The 17,956-nt window shown below is 37.6% G+C and overlaps 1 protein-coding gene across 4 annotated transcripts in view; it reads left to right on the top strand.

Annotated features, from left to right (window-relative positions):
- The window catches only part of Dmxl1 (Dmx like 1), a 152,606-nt gene that overhangs the window by 18,777 nt on the left and 115,873 nt on the right, over nucleotides 1-17,956 (top strand). For all 4 annotated transcript variants that reach the window (XM_057788825.1, XM_057788824.1, XM_057788827.1 and 1 more), the window contains exons 4-9: nucleotides 312-390; nucleotides 2,448-2,580; nucleotides 9,928-9,994; nucleotides 10,650-10,828; nucleotides 14,522-14,711; nucleotides 17,008-17,176. In XM_057788825.1, coding sequence (XP_057644808.1) covers nucleotides 312-390; nucleotides 2,448-2,580; nucleotides 9,928-9,994; nucleotides 10,650-10,828; nucleotides 14,522-14,711; nucleotides 17,008-17,176 — 817 coding nt within the window. The remainder of the gene's footprint in view (nucleotides 1-311; nucleotides 391-2,447; nucleotides 2,581-9,927; nucleotides 9,995-10,649; nucleotides 10,829-14,521; nucleotides 14,712-17,007; nucleotides 17,177-17,956) is intronic.

Below are 17,956 nucleotides of genomic sequence, written 5' to 3'. Positions count from 1 at the left end.
AACATTTCTCATCTTTTAGGCAATTTTTTGGAACTTTTTTATTATTAATAACTGATGTGCTAAGAGAGACTTACATAGATCTAATCTACATGGGAAGTAGAAAAAGACAAGATCTCCTGAGTAAATTGCAAGCATGGGGACCATAAGGGAGGGCTGTAGGAGGGAGGGGAATGGAGAAAAATGTAGAGCTCAATAAAAATCAATAAAAAAAAATTACTGCATTGATATGAGCACAGCAAATGAGAACATGTTTATTTGATATAAAAGATGCTAATCACAATTAACTAACTGTGACTTTTTTCTCATTTTAGGAACTTTATAGTCAGTGGCAGAAAAGTGGCCAATTTTTTCTGGACTCAATAGCACATAATATAACTTGGGATCCCACAGGTAAGGACTTTAAGAAGATTAGTTAGAACAAATATCACTGAACTAGTTTGTTTTTATTATTATTATGTATTTCATCTGTCAGACTGTGGTGAATGCAAAAGTAAATAAAGCAAATTGTGCCCTTTTGCTTCAAGCAACAATCATTTTCCTACTTTCGTTTTGTGGGTTGGAATTGCTACAGAGTTTTGTGGGAATGCCTTGTCTCTTATCCGTGGATTACCTGAAGTACCTTGAAATGTGAATCTAATTAAAATCACATATTGATTGGGCTGGAAGATCAGAGAACTGGGAGCAGCACCAGTTGCTTCTTTCCTCCCTTGTCTCGCAGTTCAAAAAGGTGCTATCTACACCCCACCTTATCACTTCCTGTCTCCACCTCCCGAGTGCTGGGATTAAAGGTGTGAGCCATAAGTGCTGAAATTAAAGGCATGTGCCAGCACGGCTCAGCCTTCATGGTTAACTAATGACTAGCTCTGCCCTCTGATTTCCAGGCAAGCTTTATTTGTCAGAACACAAGCAAATACCACAAAACAGTACCTTACTTGTAAAGGATTCAAAAAAAACTTTGTTCACATATGTGGCCCTTTGGCTAGTTCTCTTGTTTTCCATGTCACCTGTCTCTCTCATGTGGCCTTTGCAGCAGAGTGGTATTTTTACATGGTGATTAAATTTTCAAATTAAAAGTTTAAACTACAAGTACTCTTAAAGCCTCCCTTATCCAGGAGATTTTCCTGTTTCATTCTCTGTTCAAAACAAGGTAGGAGTGTAGATAGTCAAGAAATAAGAGAAACAGATTCCATTCTTGTTGAAAGGTGTGGAAAAGGCATATTGCATGGGGGCCTAGCTATGGACTTTGTAAAGTCATAGCTAATCCTTATAACTCTAGAATTTACAGATAAGAAAATTGAAATTCAAAGACTGCCCAACTAGATCCAGTTTGGATGGCTAATTAAATGATGTAGACACATGGATTTATGAATTTCTTACCTAAGTTTGTGCTTTTGCTGGACTTTTTCTTTGTTTCCTTTTTTTTTTCCACCTCCCTCCTTCCTCTCTCATTGCATTTTGTTAGGATTTCTTATAGGATCCTGAGTGAGGGATCATTTCCAAGAGTATGGCCTCCCTACCAATGGCTGTAGCACACAGTAAAATGTCTTTTCTCTCTCTGAACTGATAACCTGTAGATAACCAGGGAGGAGTGGGTACTCATTGGTCCTCCCCCAGTTATCATTGTCTGTTAATAATCCTCAAGGAAAGGATAGGATTCATGGGATCATTTCCTTCCAGAGCAGGATGTTAACAGGTCTGGTCTTTTAAAAAAATATTATTCTTTTGTTTTTACACACACACACACACATATATATTAAGATTACATTTTGTGTATATATGCATGGGCGTGTATATGCTGTGGTTCATATATGGGGTCAGCGGAAAATTTGCAGGAGTTGGTTCTATCCTTCCATCATGAGAGTTCTGGGACTAGAACTCTGTTGTAATAGGAGTGGCAGCAGGGCTGCATTCCCCTACCTGGTTAGCTTTACCCGGAATAATTACACGGAAACTGTATTTTTTTTTAACACTGCCTGACCCATTAGTTTTAGCCTCTTATTGGCTAGCTCTTACATTTTGATCTAACCCATTTCTAATATTCTGTGTAGCACCACGAGCTGGCTTACCAGGAAAGATCTTAACCTGCGTCTGTCTGGAGTGGGAGAATCATGGCGACTCACTGACTCGGCTTCTTTCGCCCAGCATTCTGTTCTGTCTACTCCACCCACCTAAGGGTTGGCCTATCAAATGGGCCTAGGCAGTTTCTTTATTAATTAACCAATGAAAGCAACAGATTATAAAGAAATCACTCCCACATCAGAACTCAAGTCATCAGACTTAGAAGTAAATGCTTTTACCCACTGAACCTTCTAACCAACCGGAAATAGTTCTTTTTAGAAACTGTGTTATATGCTATAGTATTATAAGATTCTTGAGTATGTATCTTAACTCAGTGTTAACTACCTACAATAATAAATGGTGAATAATACATCTGTATATTTCTTTAGGTAATCGTCTTTTAACTGGTTCCAGCTGTCTGCAGCTCTGGTGTAATACTAACTCAAGAAAGCAAACTGAAGATGAAAATCCAGATAGAACAGGTCTTAACTTTGGAGATTGGGTGTGCATTTGGCATTGCAAGTAAGCATTTGACTAGATAGTTTAATTGGTAAACCTGTCCTGCCGTTTTTTATTTTATAAGTTTTTTCTATATGATTTTTTAATTTACTCACTGTGTGAACAGACAATAGAATCTAGAGTTAGACTAAATTGTACTTAGGTTGGCAGTGAGATGACTCACTGTGTAGTTGCTTGCTATAAAGCCCAACAACCCAACAACCTAAGTTCAGAACCCATGTGGTAGAAGGAAAGGACTGATTCCATTCCAAGTTGTCTTTTAACCTCTACACAATTGTCATTTATGTTATGTTGCTGTTGGACAATTAAAAATGGTGTATGGAAATACATTTTCTAAATGCATCAAAGCTAGAAATTGAAAGAGAAGGAAAAATTAATAGATTCGACTATACAAATAAAACATTTCTTTTAGGAAATAAAAGTTTGAGTGGAAATAGGTGCAGTTTTGTGGTTAATGCGTTCTTTTAAAAATAAGATTGGTTAGAAAAGAGCGGATCATATATTAACAGAAGTGAGTTATGAAGATGTGAAGAGTTGCAGTATGTGTGTAACTAACTGACATTTTAAAAAATAATTTGAATTTATTTTATGTGCATTGGCATGAGGATGTCAGATCCCAGGGAACTGGAGTTACAGACAGTTGTGAGCAACCATGTGGGTGCTGGGAATTGAACCCGGGTCCTCTAGAAGAGCTGCCAGTGCTCTTAACTGCAAAACCATCTCTCCAGCCCTACTAACAGATTTTAGGAGTTGAGTGACTTATTCATAAGTAAAAAAATGTGAAATGGCTGGGCAGTGGTGGCACATGAGGCAGAGGCAGGCGGATCTCTGTGAGTTTGAGGCCAGCCTGGTCTACAAGAGCTAGTTCCAGGACAGGCTTCAAAGCTACAGAGAAGCCCTGTCTCGAAAAACCAAAAAAGAAAAAAAAGTGAAATGTCCTGAAAGAAGATTATAAATAATGTCAATTAATAGTGGCTATTCAAAGTAAAAAGTGTATTATGAACTGTTGACAGCAAATTAATATTTTCTTTCTAAAAATTTCTTTCATAGACATAACTATGACTCTGCAGGCTTATTTTTTTCATATATTTTGTTAGCATTTTCAGGTTTCCATCATTCAACAGATTTTTTTTTTTTTTTTTTTTTGGTTGCCTAACATGTTCTAGGCATTTGTAAAATTGCTTGGATGTTGCATTGAACAGTTAAGGGAAGATCAGTGTTTAACAGGGAAACTGGAATAACAGAATGTAATTCTTCTTACTCCATTTTATATGAGGTAGTAATAGACTGTTATCAGTTACCAGATGACCACAAAGCAGACGTATATGCTAAATTTGCAGAAGGTATCATCAGAACAAACCTCTTAATATGTGGAAGAAGAATAGAATTTTGCATAAATTATTTTTTAGAAGGAACTATACTTTGTTTTTATGCCTACTCTGTCTCATATTTGCAGATCAAGATAAGAATTTTTCAGCTGTCCGGCAACCACGCCTTTGTTTTGACATTTTCCTTTAACTTACTAAAGGATGGGGGGACTTAACTCTTCCTATAGTTATATTGAAAGGTTTCCATGTAATAAAAAAAGAACATAAAAATGTACTTTGTGCATTTGTGAGAAGGGAGGGAAGACTGTTTAAGCTCAGAGAATGCAACAGTAACTTAGAATAGGCACAATAACTTGATTTGATACTTTCTTATTAAGTAAGTAGTCCAAGCTCAGAGACTGCATGTTTTGATTTAGGATCAGTTTAAGATGACTAACATACATCTCAAAGTTCAATTTTGATCACATTCCTTACTGGTGATGTGTTTAAAACACTGATGACTTGTTTTACATAAGAATTTTGAAGATGAGAGTAAGCAAGGTAATTGAAAGAGAACTGGAGGTCACATTGGAAAATCACCCTGAAAGAAATGAATGTCATCAAAGTTCTGTATGTATGACTGTTTAACTTGTGTCTAGAGTGACATGCACAAGACACATAACGATAGAAGGGAACTGTTTATACATCATTGCAAAGACATTTGGGGAGGAGGGAAATGTCTTGTTATATTGCTCAGGCTGGGACTTTGGCATTGCTACTGCCATTACTTTCCTGTTTCTGTGACAAACACCATAACCAAGACAGTTATAGAAGAAAGTGTTTAATTGGGTTTGCTTTTAGTTTCAGAAGGTTAGAGTTCATGATGGAGGAACAAAGGCATGTTGTCAGGAACAACTGAGAGCTCTTAATCTTCATTGGCAAAAGGAGGCAGAAAGGACACATGGCAGTGGCACAAGTCTTTTGAAACCTCAAAACTTGAACCCAGTGGCACACCTCCTCCAACAAGATGACACCTCCTAATCCTTCACAATCAGTTTCACCAACTGGCAACCAGTATTCAAACATAGAACCCATGGTCGCCATTGCCATTTAAACTAGAACCACCGTATCCAGGTGCCTTTGTCTTTTTGTTTACCTGAAGGAATTCAGAAATTTCTGAGGGATTGAGTAGGAATGCTAAGGTTTGGTTTGCTTTTAGAAAGACTACTGTAGTTGCTGTTCTAAGAAAAGACAAGGCTATGCTGACCCTGAATTCACAGTCATACTGCCCCAGTTTCCTGAGTGCTGGGATTACAGGCCAGCTACTCTAAGCACATTTTTGTGATTTAGTTTAAGAATATCTCAAAGATTAACCAGATGAGTGATAATGAGTGTACAGGCTGGTAAGGTGGCTACGTTGGGTAAATGTTTTCTATACATGCATGAGGACCTGAGTTTGGATGCCCTGCATCCATGTAAAAGACAGACAATCGCTCATGTGTATAATCTCAGTGTGAGAGGTGGCAGACCAGCAATAGGATGATGCAAGCACTTGTTTACCAGCCAGCCAGTCTAGCTAAAAGACAAGCTCTAGGTTCAATGAGAGATTCTGTCTCAAAAAATAAGGTGATAAGAGAGTAAAACGTCTGTTTGTTGGTTGGGTTTTTATCAACTTGACACAGACTAGTAATCTGAGAAAACGGAACCTCAGCTGAGTAAATGTTCCCTTTAAGCAAACCTGTGGGAGCATTCTCTTGGTTGATAATTGTTAAGAGCTCTGTCTCCTGTAGGTGGTACTGTCCCTGGGCAGAACCTTAGGGTATATAAGAAAGCAAATGAAGAAAGCCAGGAGGAGCAAGCTGGTAAGCAGCATTCTTTCATGGTTTCTATTTTAGTTTATGTCCCCAGATTCCCACTCTGCATTTCTCCCCTGACTTCCCCTCATGGTGGACAATAAGCTGTAAGATGAAATGAATCCATTTCTTAAGTTGCTTTTGGTCATGATGTGAGCATGAATGTTTGCTTGCCTATGAACACACACAGAGTAAGTATGAATGTTCATTGCATCAATTTGTTGCAGCAAAAATGAGGAAATAGGAGTGAACTAGTAGATACTCTAAAGCATTGTATGGTTTACCATGGAAAACCATAAGCCAATGAAATAATGATGTAGGTCTGTATACTTAGACACATAAACACATCATATACATCTGGATGCAGAAATGTTCACATTTTTAAATAAGTAAATGCTGTTAATAGTGTAAACTGTAAATATCTTGTTCCTCACTAAATATGATCTTGTTTCCAACCTGTCCTCCTGTTTCTCTTTTGTAGAAATTAGATGAGAGGGGATTAGAAAGAAAAGGTGTGAAAAATCTATGTACTGATACGTTGACTAATGTATGTCAGAGGAAGAATGCTATGATAGTAATGAGACTATAGGTGGTTACATTTTCTTTTTTTCATCCATTAGTGTTTTGAGTATATTTATTATATGTAAAAGTTGGAGTATTTTACTATAAAAGAATTGTAACAAAAGTTCCCTTACAGGGTTGGGGGTAGAGCTCAGTGATCTAATGCTTGGCTTGATCCTAGCACTGTGCCCGAAAGAAGAAAAAAGCCTATTTGACATGCTTTGCTAATCAGTTTGACACGGTTACAGTTAAGCATGAATTTAAATGAAGAAAAGGATAGCAGTAATAATGCTGGGAATTTTCAGTATATATGAGTGTTAGGAACAAAAGGCAATATGGGATAATAAGCCAAAATTTCTTTGAGAAGACAAGGCAAGTATGCACTAAGTAGGTAGGTGAATTTGGGTAACTGAGTTCATGATTATTTAAATTCCTTTAACACATGTGAAACCTTTTATTAAGTAAATGTTATCCCAGAGGAAGGCAAAATTTATTTTAAAACATTGTCTGAAAAATGTGTATTGGAATATTAGAGATCCAGGGCTCTGAAAGTTAGATATCCAGATTAAAAACAGAAATTATTCTCTTACCTCTAAAGGGAAATTGCTGTTACTTTGATGTTAGATGTACAAAGGTTTTTCATTTTTTATTTTTCCATTCAAAAATTTCTACTTCCTCCCCTCCTCCCATTTCCCTCCTGCTCCCTCACTCACCCTCCTTCCTCCTCCTCCAGTCTTAAGAGAGGGCAGGGTACCCTGCCCTGTGGGAAGTCCAAGGCCCTTCCCCCTCCATCCAGGCGTAGGAAGGTGAGCATTCAAACAGACTAGAGTCCCGAAAAGCCAGTACATGCAATAGAAACAAGTCCCAGTGCCATTATCAATGGCTTCTCAGTCAGCCCTCATTGTCAGCCACATTCAGAGAGTCTGGTCTGATCACATGCTTGTTCAGTCCCAGTCCAGCTGGATTTGGTGAGCTCCCATTAGATCAGGCACACTGTCTCAGTGGGTGGACCAACCCCTCGTGGTCCTGACTTCCTTGCTCAACTTCTCCCTGCTTCTGCTCTTCAACTGGACCTCGGGAGCTCAGTCCAGTGCTCTGATGTGGGTCTCTGTCTCTATCTCCATCCACCGCCGGAGAAAGGTTCTATGGTAATATTCAAGATATTCATCAGTGTGACTATGGGATAAGGCCAGTTCAGGCACCCTGTCCTCTGCTGCCCAAGGGCCTAGCTGGGGACATCCCCATGGACACCTGGGATCCCCTCTAGAGCCAAGTCTTTTGCCAACCCTAAAATGACTCCCTTAATTAAGATATTTTCTTCCCTGCTCCTATATCCGCCCTTCCTCCATCTCAACCCTCCCACTCCCCCAAGCTCTCCCCAATCCTTGCCTTCTCCCTTCTCTCTCCCCCTTTCCCTTTCCCCCCACCTCCACCCCCATGCTCCCAACTTTTGCCCGGCGATCTTGTCTGCTTCCAATTTCCAGGAGGATCTATATATGTTTTTCTTTGGGTTCACCTTATTATTTGGCTTCTCTAGGCTTGTGAACTATAGGCTCAATGTCCTTTGTTTATGGCTAGAGTCCACTAATGAGTGAGTACATACCATATTCGTATTTTTGGGTCTGGGTTATCTCACTCAGGATAGTGTTTTCTATTTCTATCCATTTGCATGCAAAATTGAAGATGTCATTGTTTTTTTACCTCTGAGTAGTACTCTAATGTGTATATGTTCCACACATTCTTTATCCATTCTTCCATTGAGGGGGATCTAGGTTGTTTCCAGGTTCCGGCTATTACAAATAATGCTGCTATGAACATAGTTGAACAAATGCCTTTATAGTATGATTGGGCATCTCTTGGGTATATTCCCAAGAGTGGTATTGTTGGATCTGATGTACAAAGTTTTTAACAAATATTACTTTATGATTCTTTGGAAATAGTTGTTTTTCATTTGTTTTTTTTAAAACTTATTCTTCTCGTCTACATTACATCATGACCTTGGTTTTTCTTCCCTCCACTCCTCCCAGTCCCTTCTTAATCTCCCCTCTCCCTCAGACTCAGATCAACTTCTCTCTTTCCCTTAAAAAAAAAAAAAAAAAAAGAAAGAAAGAAAGAAAAAAGAAAAAGAAAAAGCAGGCCTCCTAGGGATATCTACAAGATACAATAAGACTGGGCACAAGCCCTCATATGACAGTTGGACGTGGCTACCTAGTAGGACAAAAAGGGTCCCAAATGCAGGCAGGAGAATCAGACTTTCCCCTCTCCGATTGATTGGAATCCCACACGAACGAACCCCAAGCTACACAACTGTAAGGTATATTCAGAGAACCTAGCTTAGACCCATATAGGGTCTGTGATTGTTGCTTCAGTTTCTGTGAGTCTCTAGGAGCCTTGCTTAGTTGATGCTGTGGGCCATATTCCCATGGTATCCCTCATCTTCTTTGGTGCCTGCTTTTTCTCCCTCTTCTTGTGGTGGGGGGGAGGGAAAGGGGTGCAAGTGTTTGACAGTGTGTCCCTGTATCTGCTCCCATTGGTTGCTGGATGACACTTCTCTGATGACAATTGGCTAGACACTGATTTAATAACAGAATATTATTAGAAATCATTGCATTGATTTTTTTCTTTTCTTTCTTTCTTTTTTCTTTTTCTTTTTCTTTTTCTTTTTTGCTAGACATGTCTAGTTCTATCCTGTGTCTCTGGACTGTTCTGCCACTGGTTCCTGGCCATCCAGGCAGTGTTGGACATGGGCTCCCTCTCATGGCATAGGTCTGAAGTTAGACCAGTCATGGGTTGGCCACTGACACAACTTCTGTGCCACCATTGCCCCAGCCCATCTTGCAGGGTGAACACATTGTTGATTGAAGGTTTTGTGATTGAGTTGATATCCCCTTCCTCATGCTAGGAGGACCTGGTTATAGAAGAGATCCAGTTTGGATTCTATATCCCCCATTATTAGGAGACTTAACTAGGATCACTCCTCTTAGATTCCAGGGAGTTTACACAGCTCTAGGTTTGGTTTTTGAGACGTCATTGACATATATCCGTGGCTTGCCTGCAGTAGTCATGATGTAGGCCAAGTTGGCCTCAAACTTGCAATATTCTTAATTTTACCTTCTGAACACTTCAGTTACCTGCATTTACATGACTTAGAAATGTGTGTGTGTTTTTAAAGTTTCTCTCAGTACTTTTTTTTTTTTGGAATATACTTAAAAGTTAGGGGCCTGGAAAAGGTCCATGGTGAAGCATGTACTTAGCATATGCATACCCTTGAGTTCAATCCCTAACAAACAAAACAAAATGGAAACGAAAAAACCAAATCAAATAAATAAACAAAAGTTTCTTAACAACAACAGCACCAAAGAACTTAAGTCAACCTTTAGAGTCAGACATACATGGTACTCTATAGTTCTAGCTATGTGTTGTAGAGGCAGGAGGACTACTTAACCTGGTGTTAAGACCTAACATGAACCACATTGCAAAACATTATCTTATGAGTAGAAAAAAGTGAGTGTGAAATTATTACCAAAAGAACTGTAAGAATATGAAACTGCTGGTGTTGAATTTGAAGAGTGCTAATTATTTTGAACCTAGTTTTCTTGCCGATTATCCCTTCTCTTTTTAATTTACAGAACTGCTTCCCAAGTTCACTTAATGAAATTTTCACCAGATGGAGAATTTTTTGCCACTGCTGGACAGGTAAATTTTGAAAATTCTGTTGCCAAATTGTGTATCTGTACTACATTATATTTTAACTGACTGCTGTTCCGGAGGTCCTGAGTTCAATTCCCAGCAACCACATGATGGCTCACACCCATCTATAATGAGATCTGGTGCCCAGAACACTATATACATAATAAATAAATTAAAAAAAAAAATAATAATAAGATTATGTGTAAACCTGCCCTTGTGTGTACATGTGTGTGTGGTACTTGTGCAGGCATGTGCACACAGAGTAAAGGTCAGTAGTATCTTTCCTGATCAGTGTTCACCTTATTATTTACTGAACCTGAATCTCATTGTGGGCTAAATTGACTGGTCAGAACCCTCCATGATCTTCTGTCCCTGCCTTTCCAACTGGGATTACAGGGAAGCACTGTGGCACCTGACTTTTTTTTATACGGGTTCTGGAGGCTAAAACTCTGATCCTCTTGTTTATGGGGCACACTCTAGCCATTGAGCTGTCTCCAGCCTCCTCTACTTTATTTCTGAACTTACAAACATTAACTGACTTTTCTTTTTAGTATTACACCCTTACTTGATTTTTGGCTTAAGGGTAAAGAAGCCCTTAATTTCATTTTTTCTGAAAAGTATTCAAGGTTATGTGGTCTTTGGATCTTTTTGTTCTCCTTAGGATGACTGTCTTCTAAAGGTATGGTATAATGTAGAAAACTGGCGGCCAGCTGTTACCTCTCCAGATAAAAATTCAGAAAAACAATCCCAAGGAGAAATTGACTTTTCTTTTGTGTATCTGGCCCATCCACGAGCTGTAAATGGATTTTCCTGGCGTAAAACAAGCAAATATATGCCAAGGTCAGTTGATTGGTTGTAATGTCACTGTGTGTTACGAGAACATAACCAATTTGACTGTTTTTCTTACTTGGAGCCTTTGAAGATCAGGGTAATAGTCGATTGTTCCAGGCTACATAGGTCTGGTCAAGTATGGTTCATGGTTACTATAGGGACCTCAAAGGGAATTTAAGACCAAGATAATTTATTTCCATATCAGATGTCTTTGTCACAGAGTTCTACATGTTTTTATTTTCTTTATATTTTCTATCCTATTGTATTTCCTTATACAGATTGATGTTTGTGTGGACTTCTTTTGACAGTTATTATCTTCCTTTTGTATTTTCTGTTGTATATTCTGACATTCTTTTTTAAAACAAGCAAACAAATTATCCTTTATTGAAAATACAACTTTGAGAAAAATAGAGGTAATTCTTTATATTATCATGCCCTGAGTTAGATATTCTTCTAACCCATACAAGCTCAGAAATGTGTGCCTGTTAGTACATTTCTTTTCTGTGGTCCTTGAAAAAGTTAGTTTCACATAGAATGTTTATGGTAAGTTACATAAATCTAGTAAGTACATCTAGAAATCCATCTTGTACTGCATGGCAGTGCTAATTTGGTTATCCTACTCTTAACCTTTGTAGTGCTGTTGAGATTTAACATCTGAGATATCAAGTAGAATTGTAATGTTGTACCTAAGTCATTTCTTGAGTTTATTTTGCTCTTTTGGACCAACAGGATATACTTAGATTTTTGAACTGCAGTATAGTAGGTACTATCCTTATTCTAGCCGTCTAGTCAAAGTTCCTAGAGAAACTCTAGGAAAAGTAGTAATTCTGTTCTTAATTTGTAGAGTCTTCAAGCTAAGAGAATGGTCTAAGTAATCAGTTTTGTCAGCTGAAAAAAACCTCGCCTCAGATTCACTTATGTTCCTAGTACTCTGTTGCCTACATACATAAAGATGTGTTTTGAATAAAATGACCTAATTATGTATGTTAACTCTTATTTTGAAAGTTGTGAGTGACTCCAGCTTGATCATCACAAATTTGTCTTTTAAACCTATCTGAAGAGTACTGTTTTACAGTAACCAACTTATTCTGATACATAATAAATGAAAATTATCATCTGTTGATGCTACAACCATGAAAATGCTAAACAGGCTTATAAATCACTGAATTTTTTAAGGACTAACTTAGCTTACTTAAGTTTTGACAGAGTCATCACAGTGAACGCTGAAGCAGACTTTTAGGGCCACCTGCAAATAACAATGAAGCATTTTTAGTTACTCTCCCATCTCTGCCTGTGGGCCATTTTATTATGTTATGGTCTCTCTCTCTTTTTCCCCTTTTAATGTGGCAAAGTTGAACACAAAGAGACTGTTGGATTGAGAAAGAACAGTAGACATGTTTGTGTAGTGAACGTATACTTCACTATTTAAAAAGTGATGACTATAGGGCAGGTTGGGAGGTTTGGTGATACCCTGCAGGAACCTCCAAAAGTTGGCTGGAGATAACAGGTTGCAGAACCATCTTGGTTTCTGATTTCATCAGTATAACTCAGATGTTGACGAGCTTTCTGTGAGGTTAGACATTGTTTGTTGCTGATTTTATGTGATGTGTCAGCTTTGTATCAATATGATAGACCAGTGGTTCTCAGCCTATGGGTCAGGGTTGAATGGCCCTTTTACAGAGGTCACCCAGGACCATAGGAAAACACAAATATTTACATTATTTTTACATTATATTTATATTATGATTCATAATAGTAGCAAAATTGTAGTAATGATGTAGCAACTAAAATAATTTTATGGTTGGTGGTTAACATAACATGAGGAACTGTATTAAAGGGTTTCAGCATTAGGAGGTTGAGAGCCATTGTGATAGGCCATCAAGGATATAACAAATGTTGTAAAAGAAATGAGGAAGGAGAGCTCCAGTCAATTTCATGAGGTACTTAGAGGACACTGCAACTAAGAAGGAAGCAAGGGAGACCCTACCAAAGAAATGTGTAGTCTTTCTATATCGTATGTATGTATGGATGTATGTATGTATGTATGTATGTATATATACACACACTTAACCCTAACCCCAATCCTAACCAGTTGTTTATATAATCTAGATATTGACTAGATATCTTGAGGATTACCGGCCAGTTTTTTATATTCACTAGATATCTTGAGAAGTCAGTTGAAGCTGTACACACACTAAGATCATTACTCTCACCTATTTTTGATTTGTGACCTTTCTGACTTGTTTTGTTTCTCTTAAATTCTTTCACTTCATCTGATTGCCATCTAGTTCACCCTAAAGTTACTACTTTTCTATTCTTCCTATGTAGATGTTTCCACTCTGCTAGTTACTTATTGACAATATGAACCTTGAACTTTTGGTGTTGTCTCTTGAACCTTTGACTTTTGTTATTGTCTTTTGATTTATTTTCTTCTTGATAGATTTGCTTCTTTTTTAGTTTCATTGCTATGGTTTATATATATGAACACATAAGGTAGAGGATTTAAGTATAGGCAAGGGATAGAAGAAAGGAAATGGAAAGGAATGGCTGCGTTTTAGTGATGAGGTATGAGAAGCAAGAAGTTCAGGAAGAAATAAAGAGGGAGGTAAGGGGTAAGACAGGGAAGAAGAAAAGAAAATGTGGCCTAGAAAGGCTGAGAGTGATGTCAGAGGACAGAGAAAGGGAAGAATGGAGAAGTCATGAAAAAGAGGAATGCAAAAGAATAGAAAGAAAGGTGGGTGAGAGTGTCCGACAGGGAGAAAGGTGAGAAAATGGATTAGGGAAGTTCAGGTTGACAAGGTAATCATGGCAAACATGGTTTTTGCTGCATTTTTCTTTTGTGCTACTTGTCTTTAATCATACAGAGATGGATGATAAGGTGATTACTGTAGAATATTTGATTTCACCCCCTTAGCTTTTATCCCTTTTGTTCTTGGTTTGCTGCCCACTCTCGGCCCCTCTTTTACTTTAATTTGCTAAACTATCTGATAGGAGATTTCTTTGTGATAATGACTATATATGCTTTTATTTTGAGAATGCCATAAGAGAAAATAACCAAAAGTTCAGAATTACCGAGGATGGATTTGGTTTGTGCAAGTCTGTCATGAATTTTCTTGCACATCACTGCTTTGGACTTAGGCAGGCAGGAAGAGGATAAGGATACTCTATGGTTACATCAGCTTCTTAATGACTTTGTGCTTTGCAGAAAGTAAAACTTGAGCATTATGAAATAGTTAAAATAGTGGTTATTCACTGAATAAATAGGAAAAGTTTTTGGTTTTTATGTTTGTTTGTTTTGTTTGGTTTTTAAGAGACAGGGTTTCTATGTGGAACTTACCTTGGAACTCACTCTGTAGACCAGGCAGGTCTTGAACTCTCATATCCTCCTGCCTCTGCCTCCTGAGTGCTGGGATTAAAGGCGTATGCCACCACTGCCTGACTCATTTTTTTTTTTTTTTAAGATTTTATATATATGGATGGAGGCTAGAAGAGGGTGTTGGATTCCCTGGAACTGGAGTTAATTGGACTTAATTAGTGCTAGGAATCAAACCCTGGTTCTCTACAGGAGCAGCTACCTAACTATTCAGCATATCTCTGGCTTTTACTTGGTTATGTGTTTAAGTATGTATAGAAACACTGCAGAATGTTTATGATGCATTGTTATGTAATTAGTATTGTCTCTAAAATATTTTTATTTCTCAGGGCTTCTGTATGTAATGTACTGTTGACTTGCTGTAAAGATAATGTATGTCGTCTTTGGGTAGAAACATTTTTACCAAATGACTGCTTGCTATATGGAGGTGATTGCAACCACTGGTGTGAACCAATTAATTTAACAAATAACTTCAAGAGAAATGCTTCCAGTAAAGACCGAGTTCAAAGCGCTCTAGAAGTAAGTGTTTTCATTATTTTGTGTGTTTCTACAGATTTTAAAATCTTTAATATTTTTTCTTTTTTCTTTCAGCTATACAGTAATATAAGAAGTAGTATACCTTAGGAAATCAATTATCAGCAATGTTCCTTTTATCTTCTTAAGAAAATACACTTAAGTTGTTTTTTGTTTTTTTGTTTTGTTTTGTTTTTCGAGACAGGGTTTCTCTGTGTAACAGTCCTAGCTGTCCTGTAACTAGCTCTTGTAAACCAGACTGGCCTGGAACTCCCAGAGATCCACCTGCCTCTGCCTCCTGAGTGTTGAGATTAAAGGCATGCACCACTACTGCCTGGCCTCTTAAATATTTTTTTATAACACATAAGTGGTCTTTAATTATGTGATTAATCTTAGTTTAACTAAACCAAAATGATAGTAACAGTTGGCTTAACGAATGTAAAGTCTGAGAATGCAAAGATTTGATTATAAAATTTATTTTTCTCTTAGCATTCATGGTAGATTTGTTTACTGTATCCTGCTGTACCCTTTGTTATTTTCAGACCTACCAGAGCACGAGTGTTCATTTTACAAGCATTGACAGTAAAAGTCAATGTTTGATGTTTGGGCTAATTGAATATAGAACAAATTTTGCTCTTTGGAAATGAAGTTTTACACTGTAGTTCCAGGATGCTATCAGTCTCATGCCAGTCATCCTGTCTCAGTGTTCTGGGATTATAGTGTGAGTCCATTTCTAATTGAAAATGGAATAAAAATACTGACTCTTAGTGGTTTTTTTTTTTTTCCTTTTCATTTTCTTTCTTTTTTCCCTCTTCCCCCAAATGTTTTCTCTGTGTAGCCCTGGCTGTCTTGAAACTCCCTCTGTAGACAAGACTGACTTGGAACTCAGAGATCTGCCTGCCTCTGTCTCCCAAATTCTGGGATTAAAAGTGTCCATTAACACACCTAGCTTTTTACTGCTCCCCCCTGCCCTCCCCCACACAGGGTTTCTCTCTATCTTTGGAGCCTATCCAGGAACTAGTTCTTGTATATCAGGCTGGTCTCGAACTCACAGCAATTTGCCTGCTTCTACATCCCCAGTGCTGGGATTGAAGGCATGTGCCACCACCACTCGGCACTATTTTCTTAGTATTAAAGCATAAAGTGTCTAGAAAATGTTTTTTTAAAAAATTTGTATTGGACATGTCCTAGTTAGGGTTTCTATTGCTGTGAAGTAACACCGTGGTTATTGTAACTCATATAAAGGAAAACATTTAGTTGGGGTGGCTTACTGTTTTGAGAGGTTTAGTTCATTATCATTGTGGTGGGACATGACTGTGTATGGGCAGGCATTGTGCTGAAGAAGGAACTGAGAGTCCCACATCTTGATCCTTATATAGGCCCCAGTAAGCTTATGGAGGCTATTTACATTTAAACTACCACAGAGCAACTTTTTTTTTTCTTTTGATATTTTGAGACAGGATCTCAATATGTAGCTTTGGCATTGTTTAGACCAGGATAGACTCAAAGCCTCAGAATCTGCCTGCCTCCTCCTCAAGAGTACTTGGGATTAAAAGCATGCACCATGATGCCCAGCTGAACAACTATTTTTTAATGGCTCAGAATCTAATTAAACTGTATTGTATATTAAACAACAGAATGGCTTTGTGTAATAAGTACATTATAAAGTGTTAGACTAGGAATCTTTGCTCTACTTTGCATCTTACTAGCTAGATAGCCTTAGGTTCTATGTGAACTATTTTTTATGTTATAAAATACTAAAATAACAGTGTTTAAGCTGGATACCACACAAGATCAGATACAAATCAGATAACCTGGTACATGATGGTAATAGCATTCACTACTTTGTAATTACAGAGTGTAAGCTGTGGAGAAATCTGTACACAGACAACATCTTGGTTGTATTTTGTTTTACTTTTGGAGACAAGGTCTCACTCTATAGCATTGGCAGGCTCACTATAGACCAGGCTAGCCTAGAACTCAGTCAGAGGTCTTCCTGCTTCTCTCCTAGGTGTTAAGATTCAGGTGTCTACCATTATGCCCACCCTATAAGTTTTTGGAGTTTTTTGTTAATTGGCTGGTTGGTTTTTATTTATTTATTTATTTTTACTTTTAAATTCTGGAAGTTGATTTAAGATGTTGAAAAACAAATGTGAAAAGAGTAGGTTCAGATACGTATTCTTCAAGATTCAAATTTGTGTTCAAAGAGGTTTTTTTACATATGAATTTACATAAAATAACATATATGCCATTCTGACAGTCATGATGTGGCAGTCATTTTACTTTGTTTTAATTTATACAGGTAAATCTGAAACCTTTCCGTAGAGGTCGGAGGAGATCACTTGCTCTTGTAGCACATACTGGCTATCTGCCTCATCAGCAGGATCCTCACCATGTCCACAGGAACACACCTCTGCATCCTAATGCACTTTGTCACTTTCATATTGCAGCCAGCATCAATCCAGCCACAGGTAATTGACTCTGTAGTGAAATATGTATTATTAGACTAGCAAAGCCACATAATCTCAATCTACCTATGAATTTGGAGATTTAAGTATTTACCACTTGACTAAATATTTTCTGTGAATATGAAAATCAGGAGCCACAGCTGAGGGACTTAAAGTAGTATGTCAAAATATTTCTTTAATAAAATGAAAGGTAATATTTGCACATAACTAATACCACCTTTATAGAAAGAGGACAGTAAATGACTTTTTACTTTAGTCCATTTCCCTAGAATGAAACTACAGTTGGTTTTTTTTTTTTTATATCTTATAGAATATAGTCCCTTCTCCCTTTTCCCTATCTTTTTAGATACAGTCTCATCATTTAACCAAGGATGGCTTTGATAGTATAGAATATTCTTTTTTTTAATTGATATTTATTGAGCTCAACATTTTTCTCTGCTCCCCTCCTTTCCTCCCCCCCTCCTCCCTTCAGTCTTCCCCCAAGGTTCCCATGTTCCAGATTTACTCAGGAGATCTTGTCTTTTTCAACTTTCTACTTCCCATGTAGATTAGATCTATGTAAGTCTCTCAGTGTTCTCATTGTTGTCTGTTTTCTGGGATTGTGTTTTGTAGGCTGGCTTTCTTTGCTTTATCTTTAAAAATCACCTCTGAGTGAGTACATGTGATAATTGTCTTTCTGTGTCTGTGTTACCTCACTCAAAATAATGTTTTCTAGCTCCATCCATTTTCCTGCAAAATTCAAGCTGTCTTTATATTTTTCTGCTGTGTAGTGCTTTATTGTGT

Source organism: Chionomys nivalis, chromosome 14 (genome assembly GCF_950005125.1).
Source record: "Chionomys nivalis chromosome 14, mChiNiv1.1, whole genome shotgun sequence".
In the NCBI taxonomy this organism is placed as follows: Eukaryota; Metazoa; Chordata; class Mammalia; order Rodentia; family Cricetidae; genus Chionomys; species Chionomys nivalis.
The sequence above is the reverse complement of the archived record's forward strand: the minus strand, read 5'-3'. Positions and strand labels throughout refer to the sequence as shown.